Consider the following 20,364-nt stretch of genomic DNA (forward strand, 5'->3'; position numbering starts at 1 on the left):
AGAAAGCCAAGGTCTGCTTGACCTAGAAACTACTTACTCCGATTGGTTAACGACCAGCACTCAACTCTGTTATCTAGGAATGCTAGCACAGTTTGGGGTTAGGTGTGTTAGGAGTAGGAGTGCTGTGTATGGTTAAGAGAGAGAGAGAGAGAAAGAAAGGATTTATTTTACTTTGTTTTATATGCAGAAACTCTACTGGTTTCTTTTCCTTTTAATAAATCCTGTAAATAGTTATTCTGAGTCTAGCTGACTAGTCATTTCCACCTCGACTAGCTTCTTCGCTGTGCAGGAAAACTCTTCTACGTTTGGGCTAAAGCCATTAGAGCTATGCCTGACACTTCAAAGTTCCATGAAAAACTCTCACAGATACATTAAAACCAAAGAGGGATGATAATAGGGTTGTATTTCAAGAGCTAATTGCAAACCCACTTTAATGTTACCTAGACCTCCCTCTTAACCAGAGAATTTCTCAAGCAAGTGTAAAACTTGAAGCTTTCTTATTTATTTTCTCCTCTTTTTGATAAACAAGTTACGCTGAGTCTGCTTTCCCAGGAGCCATTGTGCCAGGGAATGTATGTGGAGCAGCTATGTTTGGAACACATTATCTGACTTAACTGGCCTCCAATATATGCTGCCTCCCCTGCTTTTAACAGTCCTGGATTTCCAGAAGCTGTCCTAGTTTCTGATTTGTTCCTGGAGTATTCCACTTTTCCTTAGGACATCTTTATTTTCATCGGAGAAGCGTTGGAGAGTATGGAATAGGATGTCCCTATTTTCATTCGAGAAATGTGGGAGGGGACATCTCTATTTTCATTGGGCAAATGTTGGGGGATTTGGGAGAACAACAAGACTGAACCAGAGGGACCATTGTTTCTGATGATGTTGGGGCTGGTTGGAGTTTAACTTGGTGTCAACTTGGTGTGTGTTTGTTTTTTGATGGATGTATGATTTTATTTTTTGTAATTGATGTTGTGTGATTTTTTTTATTGTCAGCTGCCCTGTGCTCTGATTTGGAGGAAGGGCAAGATATTAAAACTCCTAAATTAATTGCAATGGGCCCACCACTTACTTGAGGGTTCGGTTCCGGGGGTCCACACACAAAGGCAAAATCACACAAGGTCAGGAATCCCTGGAAATGTTTCCCCGCCACCACAAAGCGACATCTGGGAAGGTCCTCTCCTGGGACATTCCTAGACCTTGCCAAGTGATGAAGTGCCTTCCTTACCAGCCTCTGGAACACTCCCAGAGCCCTCACACCTTCCCAGAGACTGATAAGGAAGGCATTGCCATGCTTACTGGGTTTGGGGAAGGCAGTGCAAGGGCTCTGGGAAGCTGCCAGAGCCCTCACACTGCCTCCCCAAAGCTATGTAAGTGGGGCGAGATTTCAAGGATGGCTGCATTTCATTTCTCACATTGTCCAGAAAGTGCAAATTCTGTTGGTTTACATTTTAATGCGAACTGAATTGAATTCCCCCTCCATTTCTAGTAGTGATTCCGATCAAACTCAGTTGAACTTGTATCTGAGTAAGTATGCCTAGGAATGTGGCGTTATCCATTTCAGCTACATTCTAATTTAATAGCTGCTTTCTGAAATAATTCCACTTTATTTGATATTTGGCACTTCTTCCCCCTCAAAGCAATCTCTATCTCTCTCTCTTAATATGAATTTTATCGAACTGCTTTTTCAAGATCTACAGTATTAAAAACTATAAAAAAGGATACCAATTAAAATGAAATTGGTTCAAAACTAAAGAGACAAAAAAAGGGGTGAATTCTCAAATACGCAAACAATAATTGAGTTCCTAAAATATCTTATATCAATGTCAACTAAAGACTGAAGAAAGGGAAGATCAGCTTGGGGGAAGAGAGGAAGAGTGAGATGAAGGAAGATACAAATTCAAATTAAATATGAGGCATACACTTCATAGGGATGGACTGAGCAGAAAATTACATCCCATGTTGGACTCTCTGACAATCGGAGGTCTGCTCCATTCCACTCTGCCCTCTAGTGTTGTGTACATTTTGCTCCTTGTACACATTTTGTGCACCCATTTTGCATATGCACAGCTGATGTAGAGCCTATGATGGGGTAGCCAACACATACACTCCAAATACCTTAGAATTCCAGCTCCCATCAGCCCTAGGCAGCATGGTCAGTGATCAGGGACGATAGGAGCAAGAGAATATGGAGAATTTGGATGAGGCTATTCTACATAATATAATATTATGGCCAGAGGATTGGAGAGGATTGTGGCCAGAGGATTGGAGAAGATCAGTCTACATCCCAATCCCAAAGAAGGGAAGTGCCAAAGAATGCTCCAACTACCACACAATTGCACTCATTTCACACGCTAGCAAGGTTATGCTTAAAATTCTACAAGGCAGGCTTAAGCAGTAAGTGGACCAAGAACTCCCAGAAGTGCAAGCTGGATTTCGAAGGGGCAGAGGAACCAGAAACCAAACTGCAAACATGCCCTGGATTATGGAGAAAGCTAGAGAGTTCCAGAAAGGCATCTACTTCTGCTTCATTGACTATGCAAAAGCCTTTGACTGTGTCGACCACAGCAAACTATGGCAAGTTCTTAAAGAAATGGGAGTGCCTGGTCACCTCATCTGTCTCCTGAGAAATCTCTATGTGGGACAAGAAGCTACAGTTAGAACTTGATATGGAACAACTGATTGGTTCAAAATTGGGAAAGGAGTATGGCAATCTTAAAAAGCAGAGACATCACCTTACCAACAAAGGTCCATATAGTTAAAGGCATGGTTTTCCCAATAATGATGTATGGAAGTGAGAGCTGGACCATAAAGAAGGCTGATCGCCGAAGAATTGATGCTTTTGAATTCTGGTGCTGGAGGAGACTCTTGAGAGACCCATGGACTGCAAGAAGATCAAACCTCTCCATTCTGAAGGAAATCAGCCCTGAGTGCTCACTGGAAGGACAGATCCTGAAGCTGAGGCTCCAATACTTTGGCCACCTCATGAGAAGAGAAGTCTCCCTGGAAAAGACCCTGATGTTGGGAAAGATGGAGGGCACAAGGAGAAGGGGACGACAGAGGACGAGATGGTTGGACAGTGTTCTTGAAGCTACCAGCATGAGTTTGACCAAACTGCTGTAGGCAGTGGAAGACAGAAGTGCCTGGCGTGCTCTGATCCATGGGGTCACGAAGAGTCGGACACGACTAAACGACTAAACAACAACAAATTAATTTTAATATACATTTTCATTAATTGATGCCTGTTTTTATGTATACTGTGTTATTTATATGATGTTAGCCGCTTTGAGCACAGCTCCGGCCCGGGAGGGCGGGGTACAAATAAATAATTTATTATTATTATTATTATTATTATTATTATTATTATTATTATTAAGGGTTTGTGACCCTTTGGCTATTCTCACCTGTTTTAGCCGGCCAGTTGGAGCAGTTCTGAAGATGTGGCCGCTGTCACATGCTGATGGCTTCTAGCCCTCATCTGCCCACCTAGCTTGCTATTTTTGACATTGACTGGCAGTAGTTGTCCAGGGGTTTGGGCAGGGCCCTCTCCAGCCCTACCTGAAGATTCTGGGTGTGCTGGGCCCACCCAGCATAATCCAAGAACCATGGTCCAGGTCCGGTCCAGAATCCATAGGTTCTGCTAGGAGTCAGTCTGACAGAGCCAAGGCAGGACATGAGGCAGGAAACCAGGCAAGGACAGGTGCAGGATCTGGCATACAGCAATGTTGCTTCTGCAACCTGCGGCAGGGTCCAACAGCCTTTTATCTTTGCCTGGGTAACTGTCAGCATCGCCCTTGAGCCAGTGTCACCAACTGGACTCATGCACTTTAACCCCGACTGGGCTAGGCGAGCTGGGTAGCACTTCCAGAGACCACCAGGTCAAAGTGCTGTGGACTCACAGCTTAGAGTTGTGAGCACCGGATTCACTTCCACAATACAGTCGTCGCACAGCAGAGTATAGCAGAGTCTAGCAGTGTATAAACGACTCGGAGAGCAGCTCTGTAGAATATCTTCTTTTATTCTATAACTACAACTATAATACAAAACTATATACAGAGCTAAATAGGTCTAAGCATAAATGAATGCTGCACTGAGTGTCTGCAGCTGCTCTTAGCAGCAACCTTATCTCTACACACGATCTCTAACACTCAGTCTCTCTCTCTCTCCCCGACACACTGACTGACTGACTGACTGACTTGGTGCTGGAGCTGAATAAGTAGAAAGCAGAACACTGCTCCTCCTCTCTGGAGAATCAGCAGACTCGTCAGGAGATTCTTGGATATGGGAGGGGTGAAATCTCCGATCCTGATCCTCAGACCTTAGTCTCTGCAGCTCAGGAGACGTCAGTGGGTTACTAGACCCAGAGGCCGCCTCAGCCTCCCCTGACCCAACCAGTAGTGGAGCAGCTGTAAGTGATGGCCCAGCTGGAGGCAACGAGGTCATCCCCACATCTGGAGGCAGGGCAGGCTCAGGCCCCTGACTCAGCCCAGCTGATGTTTGTTGCAGGGGAACCTGTGCAGACTGGGACTCTTCAGAATCAGGCCCCAGACTTGGTTCAGATGATGCCTGAGGCAAAGGATCCGGTGCAGACTGAGACTCCTCTGGTTCCGGAGTCCCAGGTCATCACACTGGGGAACGGCCATGGGACCTTCTGAAGGCAAGCTATGTTCTCTTCCATGGGGAAACTCTGACTGTCTGGATGTTGCCTGACTACAACGTATCCTTGACCATGCTATCTTGGAATGACAGAGTTGTAGCTTATCAACATCTGCATGACCACAGGTTCCCCACTCCTTCTTTCCTCCACCCAATGGCCATTCTCAGCCGTCTCGAAACTCAATGTCTCTTGCCTTTGCTGCACTGTCAGCATAATTAACTTTGCGAGGCTTCACTCTTGGAGACTCATTCATAAATCAGGTCGTAATTAGGTTTAATTTACATTCGGTGCCATTAAGATCTTCATTAAAAAATAAAGCTTTGGAATTTCACCTCCCACAGCATTTTATTTTATTTTAATATGGAAGAGTAATAAGATATGTCAGTATTATTTTTATTATTGGCTTTCAGCTGTATCCTTCTCCCCACGGGACAGTAAGAAGTTAATTAAAGGGACGTCTCAGGCGGAAAGAATTGGATTCCGAGGAATGTCACCCTATGGTACAGCGAGGGAGATGCTTAATCTATATATCTATACAGACACGCTGTGCAACAAATGCAGGCGGAGGAAAGAGCTGCGTTTTGGGGTTTTTTACCAGATTCCACTGCAAGCTGGCAGAACAAGGAAGGGAATGTGTTTGAGGGTGATTCCCTTGCAGCAAATTCCATGTTCCGTTTAAAACATTTATATGCCGCTTTTAATAAGAAGCAATTTGCCAAAAATATAGGATTTAAAAGAAGCGAATCAGCAACAAATGCATACAAAATAAGCAGATAGTTGAGCGAAGTCTACTCAGAGTAGACCCACTGAAATGCACAGAAGTGGCAGGTCCATTTAATGTCAACGGCTTTACTCGGAATGCAGCTGAGTTGGCTGCAACCCTTAGCAAGTTGAAATAATTATCATTATCATCATCAAACCTTTATTGGCATCACATAGAAACATTCAGAATAAATAGGCCAGTGTGATCTTGTCGCCATTTCAACAGTACAGTCATTTGCCAAAGGGAAGAAGAGGCGAGCAATCTGTGGGTCTCCAGCAAGGGCAGGATCCTGTAGCATACTTCGGTGACAGCAAATCAAATAGAGGAACTTAGCTACTGTCTTGATGAGCTCCTGGTCTCTTCCCTGTAATAAGAAGCATATAACTTCTGTCTCTGGTTTCCATGCTGGAATACATAAATGGTCTAGAGCAGTGTTTCCCAACCTTGGGCCTCCAGCTGTTTTTAGACTACAACTCCCATCATCCCTAGCTAGCAAGACCAGTGGTCAGGGATGATGGGAATTGTATTTCAAAAACAGCTGGAGGCCCAAGGTTGGGAAACACTGGTCTAGAAATTGTTGGTGGAGATCATCATACATTTTACATTTAAGGGCCACGTGAGCTAGAGTTTCCACCAGGTGGGCATCGCATGGGCAGATCCTATCTCCTTCTGCCATACCCGCAAACCTACCCCAAAGGAGGTTAGAAGGATTAGAAATAATAATGCGTTGGTGTCTTTAAACATCCCGTGGCTAAAAGATTGCATGATGTCGAAGAGGGGAGAAAACATGTATCCCACCTTGAGCTCTGTAGAGGCAAAGTGGGATATAAAACAGAGAACCGAATAAGTAGAAGGGTGGCAAAAAAAAACTATTCCCTAGAGAGTCATATCAGGCAACTGGTTATGTGTGTATGCATGTGATCAATTGGACTCGTGTTCAGAACAGTAAGTGCTATAAACACTGAAAACATGGATGAGAAAGGCACCATGTGGCAGCTTAATGATGTCTATTCTGCCAAGGTTTTTTGGTTGTTGTTTCAATCCAAAGAGCATCCTTTAGTCCTGGCCCACTGTGTATTTTTCTTCTTTGACTCTTCTTCAGCTGCCGAGCAGTGACAAAAATAGCCTCTTCTCTCTAGTACACACACACACACACACACACACACATATATATATATATCAGTAATATGTATCTGAAGTACTGCTCTGTGGCTGAAGAGATGTTATCTTCATGGTACACTAAGTTCTCGTTTATAGGATTGCTGGGTACTGTGCATAAAATTGCAGCGTGTTTTTTCTTTTAATCACAGGCATCTGTTCTACCTGTGCTCGCTGCTTTGAAGCTCTCGGGAGCCCTTTCTTGCAAAGTGGCGCACGCTGCATAGATTTGCCACAGAGGTGAAGCTGCCAGTCATGTAACCATAGAATGCACATTAGTTCAGGCTAAAGCAGAGGTCTCAAGGGGCACTTTCTACAATTCCCACCACAGATGAAAAATTGGCTTGCAGGAGAGGGCAGTTTTTGATCTGGAAGAAAGAGTGACCCTTATTCTTATCAGATTCAAGGGTTGCTGCCTTATTGTGTTCTTCTTTTTAATGGGAAAAATAATAATGCAATTCCTTGTAACATCTTGTCTGACCCACAACGGTGATGGTGATGATAATAATAATAATTTTATTATTTATATTCTGCCACTCTGGGTGGCTTACAGAATATATAAAACATAGTAAAACATCAAACATTAGCAACTTCACAATACAAGGCTGCCTTCGGATGTCTTCTAAAAGTCAGATAGTTGTTTATTTCCTTGACATCTGACATGGCATTCCACAGGGCGGGTGCCACTACTGAGAAGGCCCTCTGCCTGGTTCCCTGTAGCTTCACTTCTCGCAGTGACGGAACCGCCAGAAGACCCTCGGAGCTGGACCTCAGTGTCCAGGCTGAACAATGGGGGTGGAGACGCTCCTTCAGATGGTTATCGTTATTTTTAGTTTCTTACAAGGCATTCTATTGGGGGAAATCTGCTTTGCTTTGAACTATGGATATTATTTGGTTCTTGGTGCTTTGACTCAATATGAGCAGATACAATTCATATTTGTTGGATGTGCTCATAATAAGCTAATGGGATCCTGGAAGTTGCCCTTGATCAAAGAGGGGGAATGACTGGTTCTCTTTTTACTATGGAACCTGTTATCATGATTTATTAGTTTCTTAATTAATTAATTAATTTTTGCACAACCTTTCACTCAAAGATCCCAGGGAGGTTGCTTTCATTTGTCAGATCTGTTTGCCGCGACGGTGAAAACACGACAACACACGCAAACGATTTAAAACCACAGAAAAATGGAAGCACTTGACAATACAAGATAAATAAAAAAGCTCACCCAGTAATACATTTTAATAGGCACCAAGTCCTCCCTACACCGACTGAGAGATGAGCACCACCATTAGGTCTGTGAAGGCAAGAAAAGTCTGTAGGCAAAAAAACTGACTGAGATGTACAGTATCCCAGCGTGTCTCTCTGGGAATAGCATCCCATAGACTGGGGAGAGGGAGACCTCTGAAAAGGCCTCTACCCTTCCCTTGGGTGGGACACACAGAGAAGGGCCTCTGATGCACATCAAAGGATCTAGAATGATTCATATGTAAGCTATACTGTTTTGTCATATGAAAGCATCATTGGTCCTGCTAGCAGATACGGAGTTGGCGAGTCTTCTCCATGTTGCTGAGAGGTTGGCTATTAGCTATAACTGGAGAGGGGGAGAGAAGGACCCTTTCTTGGATGCTAAGAACTGGTTTGAGGTACAGATGACAAAAATGACCAAATATTATTGAAGTCAGATAATAATATAATAATAATTTATTATCTATACCCTGCCCATCTGGCTGGGCTTCCCCAGCCACTCTGGGCAGCTTCCAACAAAATATTAAAACACAGTAATGCATCAAACATTAAAAGCTTCCCTAAACAGGGCTGCCTTCAGATGTCTTCTAAAAGTCTGGTAGTTGTTGTTCTCTTTGACATCTGGTGGGAGGGGCGTTCCACAGGGAGGGCGCCACTACCGAGAAGGCCCTCTGCTTGGTTCCCGGTAACTTGGCTTCTCGCAGCGAGGGAACCGCCTGAAGGCCCTCAACACTGGACCTCAGTGTCCAGGTAGAACAATGGGGGTGGAGATGCTCCTTCAGATATACTGGACCGAGGCCATTTAGGGCTTTAAAGGTCAGCACCAACACAGATAGGTTTGTTGGAAAAGGGAGCATCTTTGCACTATACTGGAATCTGAAGGTTCCGGATTCCATTGAACCACATATGGTGTGCGAGGTGAAATTAAGCTATGATGGAACATGAACAAAGTGATCTCTGGAAAGAAACACAACTGTGTTTTTCCAGTGCAATTCAACTTTGAGGTCAATCCCACCTGCAGGGTAGTCCTTGCAACTTAAATCAGGGGCTGTGGAACCTATGGCGTTCCCGGCAACCAGCATGGCCAATGGTCAGGGATTGATGGTGCTGGAGGACTGGGATGAGGCTATGGTGGATATACTTTGTGTAACTGTGTCCTGTATCAAGTGTCCTTTAAGGAGAAATGTCTGCTTACTTTCTGCGCTTTAAGGTGTAAGAGGAACATCTCTTTTCACAGTTTAAGGATTCTAAGGAGTAGGGGATTGGCTCTGTGTGTTTCCTCTGAGTCCAGTTCCCCCTGCCCATCACCTTCCAGTTGTGAAATTTAACAGCTACAAGCTGGCTGGCTGTTATGGTTCAATCTGCACTACAGGAATCATGAATTCATCATTCTGGTCTAAGATACAAGAGTGCATTTGTATTATCCCCAACAGTCTGATCATTCAGACTGAAATTCCCAGGTGTCAAAAAAGGTTATTTATGTATGCTACTACTGTGTGGCACTGTGGGTTAAACCACAGAACCTAGGACTTGCCAATCAGAAGGTCAGCGGTTTGAATCCTCACGACAGAGTGAGCTCCCGTTGCTCGGTCCCAGCTCCTGCCAACCTAGCAGTTCAAAAGCACCGCTCCAGCGGGAAGGTAAACAGCGTTTCCTTGCGCTTCTCTGGTTCGCCAGAATTTTCAAAGTCAAGCCCTACAGCTCAGGAGCATTAATTGGCATTAATTGGTGCACCCAACATCGATGTGAAAGTAGAGCACTGACAAAGGTTGACACTTATGTTTCCAGGGATGGCTTTTGAAAGAACTTTTGATTATTATTATTGCTGCAAAGTCATTGACCTCTTTCTTTCTTTCCTTCTTCCTTTCAAGGCACATGATGCAACAAGAGACCAACAAAACCATCACAACATGCACAAATGCCATCCGACAGCTGTCTGAGGTCATCAGAGGTTCTTCAAGGGTAAGTGGCCTTTGAAATGGTTTCTGACAAAGTTGTGGAGGGTGGCAGCACAATCCTATGGCTGCAAAACCCAGGAAAAATGGAAACTCCATAAAGGAGCTGGAAGGGGAAAGCAAAGGGGTTGTAGTCAAAAGAGGTCTTTATTGATCCAGTGCATTTCAGATCCTGTGAATTTCTTATGCATAGGAAAGGAAGAGGCAGCACAACTAAATGCTAAATCTCTGTTTCTATGAATGTACCCAAAGGAGGACCAATAGGGTCTCTTTGAACTATCCCATTACTTTTTGTTTTTTGGTTTTTTTTAAAATAGTATTTATTCAAATTTAAAAATACAAAGATAAATAATAAAGGGACAAAATAAAAATAAAAATAAAAAGGCACAAAAAAATTGACAAAAAAGAAAAACAAATCAAGCCTTTACATAACTTTCTTTCTTTTGCTTATTTCCTTGACCTCCTCACACCTCCCTTTTTTGCATTCTAGTTCAATTAGATGTTTCAGCAAATCCTTTCCAACTTTGTTTTTATCCTAATAATTTATCTTAATATACTGTAATTCTCGTCTTTCACCAATTAAAAAATCAATTTTAACCTAATCCTTTACTTCATTCCAACAACCTTCTAACATTCCTTAATTTTGCAATGTTTCTGTAGATAGACTTTAATTTTTTTTCCAATCTTCTTCCACCAACTCTTCACCTTGGTCTCCATTACTTTTTGTTTTGAATCCTATGTATGCCTTACTCAGAAGTAAGTCCTGTTAATTGGGAATTACTCACAAGTTAATGTGCACTAGACTGCACTCATCCATATTTTTGAAGCATATTTTTTTCCCATTTTTAAGGAAGGAGGCTTCCCAGTGATCCCCCCTAAGGTTCCTTGTTTTAAGTCATGCTCTCCTAATAATGAACAGTTTCCAAGATTCCTGGTTTTATTTCTGTATCTGTGTACCATTTTTGCACAGCAGCATTCATGTTAAAAAGTAACTACTTTGGAGTGTAGAGACGTGAACAGCAGAACCTGTACATTTAATTGTATCTAAACACAGAGAGAGAAAGCCTGTTGAGTTATAGCCAACTAAGTTCTACCTTGAGTAGATCCATTGAAATGAATAGACCTGTAAGTCATATCCATCACTTTTAATGGATCTGCTTTGAATATCTTTAATATTGGATACAGGCAGTTCGTTTGAAATGGAAGACGGAAGCATCAAACACTGAAAAATGACGGAGGTAACAGGAAATTGTGGCATCCATGTTTAGCTCTCCTAGTTTTTTGTTTGTTTTTAATTCTAATAGGCAGCCGGATTGGGACTGCATGACATCTCCCAAATCCTTTCAAAGTTTCTGTTTTCCTCATTAGGAAATGCTTACAAGTTCAAAGTTCTACACTATGATATCTTAAGATGCAGTTCTACACTATGATATCTTAAGATGCCAAGGCAGTAACTGCTCAGCCCTAGTAAGGATATTTAGGGTTCAACTGCTACTATGCTGCACCAGTTTGGTAGATGTTTTATGGCACAATTACATCCAGGCCAGATCCATACACTAGATCATGCTTTACATTGTAAGTTGTGTGTGTGTGTGTGTGTGTGTGTGTGTGTGTGTGTGTGTGTAAGATAAATCAATCAACAATGTTTTAAGCAACCACTCCAGGTTTCTATTCCGGACATGTGTAACAATGCCTTCTGTGAGCAGACAGCTTTTGGAAGTCTTAAAAAGGGAAGAGCAATGGCTTTATCAATGGGAAGAGAGCAAAACAATTAATGTCATCCTCCATTCCACCCCTGGAAAAGGAGCCAGGTCCATGTGGCTCAGATCAGGGGACCCTTGTGGGGAAAATATTTAAAATATGGAGATGGAGTGTGTGTGGAAAGCATGAAATTTAGGGACTGAGATCATCAGCACCATCGTCTTCATCTGTTTACGCGCCTGCCATTTTTCTACAAAATTGTGCTCAAACGGCCCACAGTATATCAAATGAGCAATATATAACAATTCAGAACATATTAGAAACAATTATATTCATACGTACAAAAAAAATCAATCTGTGCAACCTTTGTTAAGCTAACCTAATTTAACAGCACAAACTAAGCAACACGCTATGAAACAATACCAATCTACCAATATAATTAAGGAACGGAAACTAAACAGAAGAGAACATGATCCCCAAGCAAAAACGGAAGAATGTTGTTCAAAATATCATTCTGCTCCAGACCATGTGTCAGGGAACTGCCATCGGAGCCAGAGGGGGAGGGAGGGCTCCAGAGGGATGCCGGAGAGCGTCCCAGGAGGGAGAGAGGCAGCCCATCTGCTGGGGAAAGAAATAAGCGTAGCACCAGTGGAGAAGGGGGGCAGATGGGGGAATCGGCAAGAAGGCTCCAGGACTCCTCGCCGGAGACCAGCGGGGAGAGCATGGGTCCTCCGCTGCCCACACCCTCCCTGCACAGAAGACTTCCACGCAGGGAGAGTAGGAGGAGACTGGGCGTCAAAGAACTTCTTTGCTGGAAGAAGTTCAAGAAACGCCCACTGACGGATTCTGCCAGCAATTGAGGCAGCCACGGATGAGTGGCTGTCCGGACAGAAAGGGTTCACCCAGGTAACCCAGCCAAGCGTGGCGCCGATTTACGCACGAGCAACCCCTGGAACCATTACACCATGCATCTGTATAAATATTTTGGTCGCAAGACTCAGTCTTGGGCATCCTCGCCCAACTCATAGCCCTTGTGTGTTCAGCTTATTTCTCACATTCGTCGTATTCCAGGGAACCTTCGGAGTTTCTGAATGGATGCCTCTTTAAGGCGGAAAATCTAATTTCAATCTTGAGGGTGTTCTGGCTAGTCTGTGCAGATATAGGACATGTCTCTCGAAACTGTGCAGTTATAACCAGCAGGCACCCTATCAAGATGGTGATGATCATCAAAAGAACACGGTAGTTCATCCTAGTAGGGCTAGAATTTAAAGACTCCGTTACCAGGTCTTCCAGAGTCCTATTCATGAACTCTGGGTCTGGGAACCAATTGCAGGGAATATTTTCATGTCAGGATTCTTGTATCTCAACATTTGGATGAATCGCTTCATTTCCCAAATCAAAGGCATCTGGATGAATGGGATTTTCCTGGACTGTGGTCAAAGTTTGGCAGCTGATAATGGAGTTAATATTAAATTGTGAATAGTTTGCTTCTACCCAGGTATGGAAGTCTAATTAGTCTCTGCTGGCGGCTCGTGTAGGCTTTATCTGCTAGCATGCAGGGTGACTGAGCTCAGGTAACCACCATTATGATATAGCATATTTAGTGTCCCGCACAATGATTACTGGAGTGGAGCCAATCTATGATGGCAATGACCTCCTGATGACCAGCGCTGCTGTCTCATAACTACTCTATTCTGAACTTAAAAATGGGAAGCGTAATGCTGGTGGTCAACAAAAGAAGTTTTAAGACTCTCTCAAGGTCGGAGAGAGGTCCCTGTTAGATAGTGGCAAATTTGTACCAAGGGACATGGGTGGCACTGTGGGTTAAACCACAGAACCTAGGACTTGCTGATCAGAAGGTTGGCGGTTCGAATCCCCGCGATGGGGTGAGCTCCCATTGCTTGGTCCCTGTCCTACCAACCTAGCAGTTTGAAAGCACATCAAAGTGCAAGTAGATAAATAGGTACCGCTCCAGCGGGAAGGTAAACGGCGTTTCCGTGCGGTGCTCTGGTTCTCCAGAAGCGGCTTAGTCATGCTGGCCACATGACCCGGAAGCTGTATGCCAGCTCCCTTGGCCAATAAAGCGAGATGAGCGCCGCAACCCCAGAGTTGGCCACGACTGGACCTAATGGTCAGGGGTCCCTTTACCTTTACCTAATTTGTACCAAATTCAACACAACAATTAAAGTGTACAACATCTTTTGCAAATGCAGCACCATCTCAAATTTATAAGGGCATTTCTTCTTCTTCTCCAAATGGTGCAGCAGGTGATTGGATTATTAAGTTACCAAACGGAAGCTCGGGTGAAATAAAATGAAAGATTTCTTCTTGTGGTCTGTTATCAAGACGCAGGAAAATTGGCCGGAGACTTCCAGAGACGTTTTCTGTGGCGCAAATTGGGTCCAATGGGACGTCAAATGAAGAGAGAGAGAGAATAGTTCCTGGTACCATCAACATTGGCAGCACGGCAAAAACAAAACAAAGTATAATTGGAGCAAGAAAAGCTAGGAGAGAATTTTTTTATTATTATTATTATTTTTTGCAAATAAATGAATTTTGAAAGTATGGTTTGCAGAAGAAGGAAATGTTAATATTCCGGCATGAGGAAGAAGTGTGGTCCTCTGTCTTGGCATTCCATAATAGCTTATGGAACCTCCTACTAAATTTGTATAACAGATGTACAATCTTTCACTCCCCCCTCTTTCACCTGCATCACCCTGCTGCTGCAATAATTAAACCTACACATTGTGATGTGAAACCTGCAATCTTTCTCCCTCAGAACAAATGGCCCAAATGGGTACTGGCTGCTGAGCTTCGATGTTCCTCTTGGGGAATTTCCGAATAGTGCTCCAAAACTTCTCTCTCATAAAGCTTCTGATATCATGAGACACCATCTGTTGATTTAGAGCTTTGCAGTCTATCCCTTCTGAATGCATTATGTTGTGTACTGTTTGTTTCATGTGCTTAGAGAGAGAGAGAGAGAGAGAGAGAGCAATGTTTGTTCCCCCAGAAGGATTTGCAAAGCCATCTGAGGGATGCTATGATAGTGCAGAGGTGGGAAACCTGTTTTCTTCTAATGGACTCCAGTGGCCACCACACCTGTCCAGCAACCATGTTGGCTGGAGCTTATAGGAGTTGGAGTCCAACGACATCCCTGGGCTTGAGCTTCAGGCTGTGTTGAATGCACCCAGATAGAGCTCTGCGAGTGCAGCCTGAGGTCTGCAAGTGCAGCTTTCTCCCGACTGAAGTGCAGAGTGGTTGAGGACTGGGACATTCGCAGGGAAACCAAAATGCTTGTTTACAAAGCTATTGTACTACCAACCGTGCTGTATGCTTGTGAAACATGGACCACTTATAAACGCCATCTCCAACTCCTCGAAAGATTTCATCAACGGTGTCTCCGAAAATGTTTTACACATCACTTGGGAAGGCAGGCAAACTAATACCAGTGTACTGGAAGAAGCAAAGATCACAGTGTCAAAGCAATGATTCTTCTACATCAACTTTCTTTGGACTTGTCATGTTGTGCGGATGCCTGACGATCGTCTTCCAAAGCAACTACTCGATTCCAAACTTAAAAATGGAAAGCATAATGCTGGTGGTCAACAAGAGAGGTTTAAAGACTCTCTCAAGGCAAATCTTTAAAAATGTAGTATAAGCACCGACAACTGGGAAACACTGGCCTGTGAGCGCTCCAATTGGAGAACAGCCTTTACCAAGGGTGTCATGGGCTTTGAAGACACTCGAACTCAGGACACAAGGGAGAAGAGGTGCTAAGAGGAAGGCACGTTTGGCAAACCCTCACCGTGATCAACTCCCACCTGGAAACCTACTGTGGAAGGACGTGTGGATCCAGAATTGGCCTCCACAGTCACTTACAGACTCACTGTTAAAGCTATGTTCATGGAAGACATGGTTATGAGGGATCGCCAAAGAAGAAGACGACCCAGATAGAACAGGTTGCACAACACAAGAGCTACCAAGCTGCAAGTTACTTACAGTTGTCATGATCCCTCTAGAGATGTGTTGGATGGGATGGTTGGATCAGGAGGAAAAGTGAAAGTCAAAGTGCTGGAGTCTTATGGCTCAAAAGATGGTAAAAGCAGATTGGGAAAGGCTTCTTCAGGTCCCCAGGATGACCAGGAGTTAACCAAGAGAGAGACTGTAAGCCTGTGGTTCTCAGACTCCGCCCCCCTGGGCCACCCTTTGGGAATAAACATTTGTTCCTTCCACCCCAATTTTATATATATATTTATTAGTTTTTTAACATAACATTTTCAACAATTATTAAACATACTTTTATATCTTATACAATTTTTTTGACTTCCATCAATCACATCTGAAAATTTTCCAATCTTTTTCACTTAATTTACATTTCTTACTTTCACTATTACATTTAAATATCATAACTAATATCTCTCTTCTTTCTCTTCTTTGCAATACTTCATATATTCTTCCTTACAAAACTTCTTGTAGTCCTACTAGCGTAATTTGCTGATTAAAGATGCTCTTCAAATAGTTTGTATATTTCTTCCAATCTTCTGTAAATCTCTGGTCCTGCAGGTTTCGAATCCTTCCTGTCATTTTGTCCAATTCTGTGTAGTCCATCCATCCTAATTTTTTAATTGATAAAAAATACATGGGGTGGGGTGGAGAGAAAACAACTCTTAGTAGAGCTTGATTTATAACATAGAGCACAACTACTTTATAACATGACCATGGTGCATGAACGCAAAGAAGCCTTTCTCCTTTTTGATCTTTCACATTTGCTGAAAATCCCTGTCCCATATCTACCCACATTCTGCAAATAAGAAGTGTTACTTTGATGCTGTGCTTGTTGTTGTTTAGTCGTTTAGTCGTGTCCGCCTCTTCGTGACCCCCTGGACCAGAGCACGCCAGGCACTCCTGTCTTCCACTGCCTCCCGCAGTTTGGTCAAACTCATGCTGGTAGCTTCGAGAACACTGTCCAACCATCTCGTCCTCTGTTGTCCCCTTCTCCTTGTGCCCTCCATCTTTCCCAACATCAGGTCTTTTCTTCTCTTCTCATGAGGTGGCCAAATATTGGAGCCTCAGCTTCACGATCTGTCCTTCCAGTGAGCACTCAGGGCTAATTTCCTTAAGAATGGATGTGTTTGATCTTCTTGCAGTCCATGGGACTCTCAAGAGTCTCCTCCAGCACCATAGTTCAAAAGCATCAATTCTTCGGCGATCAGCCTTCTTTATGGTCCAGCTCTCACTTCCATACATCACTACTGGGAAAACCATAGCTTTAACTATACGGACCTTTGTTGGCAAGGTGATGTCTCTGCTTTTTAAGATGCTGTCTAGGTTTGCCATTGCCTTTCTCCCAAGGAGCAGGCGTCTTTTCATTTCGTGACTGCTGTCACCATCTGCAGTAATCAGGGAGCCCAAGAAAGTAAAATCTCTCACTGCCTCCATTCCTTCCCCTTCTATTTGCCAGGGGGTGATGGGCCCAGTGGCCATGATCTTCGTTTTTTTTATGTTAAGCTTTAGACCATATTTTGCGCTCTCCTCTTTCACCCTCATTAAAAGGTTCTTTAATTCCTCCTCACTTTCTGCCATCAAGGTTGTGTCATCTGCATATCTGAGGTTGTTGATATTTCTTCCGGCGATCTTAATTTCTGCTTGGGATTCATCCAGCCCAGCCTTTCGCATGATGAATTCTGCATATAAGTTAAATAAGCAGGGAGACAATATACAGCCTTGCCGTACTCCTTTCCCAATTTTGAACCAATCAGTTGTTCCATATCCAGTTCTAACTGTAGCTTCTTGTCCCAGATAGAGATTTCTCAAGAGACAGATGAGGTGATCAGGCACTCCCATTTCTTTAAGAACTTGCCATAGTTTGCTGTGGTCGACACAGTCAAATGCTTTTGCATAGTCAATGAAGCAGAAATAGGTGTCTTTCTGGAACTCTCTAGCTTTCTCTATAATCCAGCGCATGTTTGCATGTTTGATGCTGTGCTATACGACACAATATTAGTAGTTCTATAGGTGGCCTGTTTTGCTGGGATGGCAGAGAGACGGGGACTTGGAAAGCCACCATAGATAGTTCTATTCTGATGTGTGTTTGTTCTAGGAAGTTAGTTTAAACCACAAAGAACTGCCGTGTGACATTTGGCGATCAGAATAAGCTCTCCATCGGATTTCACATGTCTCCAAATGTAGCAACATAGCTCCCACAGTTTGGATGTACCAAAATGGAGATTTAATTAATGTTGTTGAAACCCCAAGATATGCACTTGTGTGAATAAACATATTTTGAGACTTAAAAATAAAATGAAACTCAGAAACAGAATTGCATGTCAATATGGGTAAAAAAACAAAATGTGAGCCAGGATTGCTCCAGAAATACACTTGCCCATCCTTAGTTTTAAAGTGGTTCTGGTTAGGCTGAAGCATAGCTGGTGCAGATGTTGATAAATACATCAGAATAATTGTGGTTTAATTGTGTCTCAAGCAACCTGATGGAAGAGAGAGCACAGTCGAAGCAGAGACTGGTTAATAATCCATAATTTAGAGACTGAGAACGTTATGAGTGCACCAGAACAGTGTTGTTGTGGGAAATGTTTTTTGCAAATTAGATTAATTCCAGAGAATTAGAGCATGCAAACTAGCTCTGGCCCTGCGGTTGATGAGTTCTAACATGGCTCTTTGTGTTTGACAAGTCCTGTGATGAGATTTCCTGGGTTGCTATCCAAGACTGGATAATAGTTATAAATCATGGTAGGAAATGCATCTCTAAATTACAGATAATAGAAAGCATCATCAGCATTGTCAGCCTGCTGAATCAATAGATCATTTTGTTTCCGCTTTGTTTGGTTTCTTTTCTTGCACTGTCAGATATCGATCTCCCCGCAGCAGCCGAATAAATAGCAATTTTCGAAAAACAAAACAAAAGCATTTTTATAATACATTGGCTAAGTAAAAAAATATATGAAACTTTGAATGGCAGTTCTTTAAGCTGTTTTCATTGTAATTATTGGTATATTTTCAGCAAATTTTGCATATGTATCTACAGTGGTACCTCGGGTTAAGTACTTAATCCATCCCGGAGGTCCGTACTTAACCTGAAACTATTCTTAACCTGAAGCACCACATTAGCTAATGGGGCCTCCTGCTGCCGCTGCGCCGCCAGAGCACGATTTCTGTTCTAATCTTGAAGCAAAGTTCTTAACCCGAGGTAATATTTCTGGGATAGCGGAGTCTGTAACCTGAAGCGTATGTAACCTGAGGTACCACTGTAGTTTTAATTCCCACTTTGCTGGGAGGAAACCATATAGTAGATGGCAAATGAGCTAGCAGTTACAAGAACATAAGAAGAAACAGCTGGATGTGGCCAAGAAAGGCAACAACAACAACAACAACAACAACAACAACAACAACAACAACAACAACATGAAACACAAGGAGACTCAAGGAAACTCAAGGAGACCCTCTGGGGTAGGTTAGGTTGAAAGTGAGTGACTGGTCAAGATGTCCAAGTCAGAATTTGAACCCTGGCCTCCCAGGTCCTAATCTGACACTCTATCTAACCACTATCCCACACTGGCTCTCTAGACAAGCATGTCACTCTCTGCCACCTTGGAATCAAGACTTATTATTTGTCTTGCTTACAGCCATACTGCAAATGGCTTGTTTACCTTGCGTAGCACAAATGCATTCATCTTCTGATGCCTCATGGCAGAGAATATATGTCTGATCCGTTTCTTCAACGGTGATCATGCTTTACTTCCCAAGGTTGCCTGCCCTATTCAGCACCAGTGCAATGTAAATGAAATCAGTCTTTCTTCCCCATCTGTCTTCGGGAGTGGCATCCTCTAAATGCATTCAGAAACAGCTTTGACAAGGATTTGACACAATCACTCTGCGAGCGCCATTCAGGCAATTGTGCTTTCGAGATGCTCCACAGTAGAGTTTCTTCAAGCTGCATAGAATGGAATTCCCTTCTGTGTGCGTTCGCTCAGGAGCTGGAAAAGGAACAAAATAATGTGGTCCAGTTGCACAGTAACATCACTTCTTCACACACACACACACAAACACACACACACAAACACACAAACACTTAGCCCAGACAGGCTATATGATGCTTCGCAATCATGGCTCAATTTAAAGTCAGTTTAAAATACACTTGCCAATAATAATAATAATAATATGATTGGTTTTGTTTATAAATCACTTCCCAGGAAGAATCTGAAAGCAATTGCACATTTTTTTTATCATCATCATCATCATCATTATTGTTGTTGTTGTTGTTCTACCACTCCTTGTGTGAAGGATAGCTCAGTAGAGTATGAGACTCTTAATCTCAGGGTCATAGTTTTGAGCCCCAAGTTTGGGCAAAATGATTCCTGCATTGCAAGAGAGAGACTGGGATAGTTTTTGTTTTGTTTCAAATAATTTTATAAGCTGTGTGTCTTTGTTTCTTAACTTAATCCTTTTACATTGTTTTGTATGATTTGTGGTATTTTATGTATTGTGATTCGCTGCTATTTGTATTGATTATAGATGAGTGATTCTTTATTGAAATAAGTGTAAACTGTCTAATTATTACTTGCCAGTGTTTAATTTTAGTGTTTACTATTGGATTCTAATGCTTTATTGCATATTGCTTTATTTGGTATAAGTTGTTTATTTTAATGTTGTTGTGACTTTTTAAATAGGATCTGATTATTACTATTAATGTTGATGTTTTATTATTAATTTTGTGTGTGTGTTGGAAGCCACCCAGAGTGGCTGGGTCAACTCAGCCGGATGGGCGGGGTATAAATATAATAGTAATACTACTACTACTACTAATAATAATAGATGAATATTAGATATGGTAAATTCTGTGCCATGTTGCAGCTTCAGCCTAATATCAGCC

The 20,364-nt window shown here is 42.7% G+C and overlaps 1 protein-coding gene across 1 annotated transcript in view; it reads left to right on the forward strand.

Moving 5' to 3' along the window:
• The window catches only part of TSNARE1 (t-SNARE domain containing 1), a 383,201-nt gene that overhangs the window by 185,274 nt on the left and 177,563 nt on the right, over positions 1-20,364 (forward strand). The window contains exon 5 of the mRNA XM_081874759.1: positions 9,693-9,783. Coding sequence (XP_081730885.1) covers positions 9,693-9,783 — 91 coding nt within the window. The remainder of the gene's footprint in view (positions 1-9,692; positions 9,784-20,364) is intronic.

Source organism: Podarcis erhardii (assembly GCF_964252035.2).
Source record: "Podarcis erhardii genome assembly, chromosome: 8".
In the NCBI taxonomy this organism is placed as follows: Eukaryota; Metazoa; Chordata; class Lepidosauria; order Squamata; family Lacertidae; genus Podarcis; species Podarcis erhardii.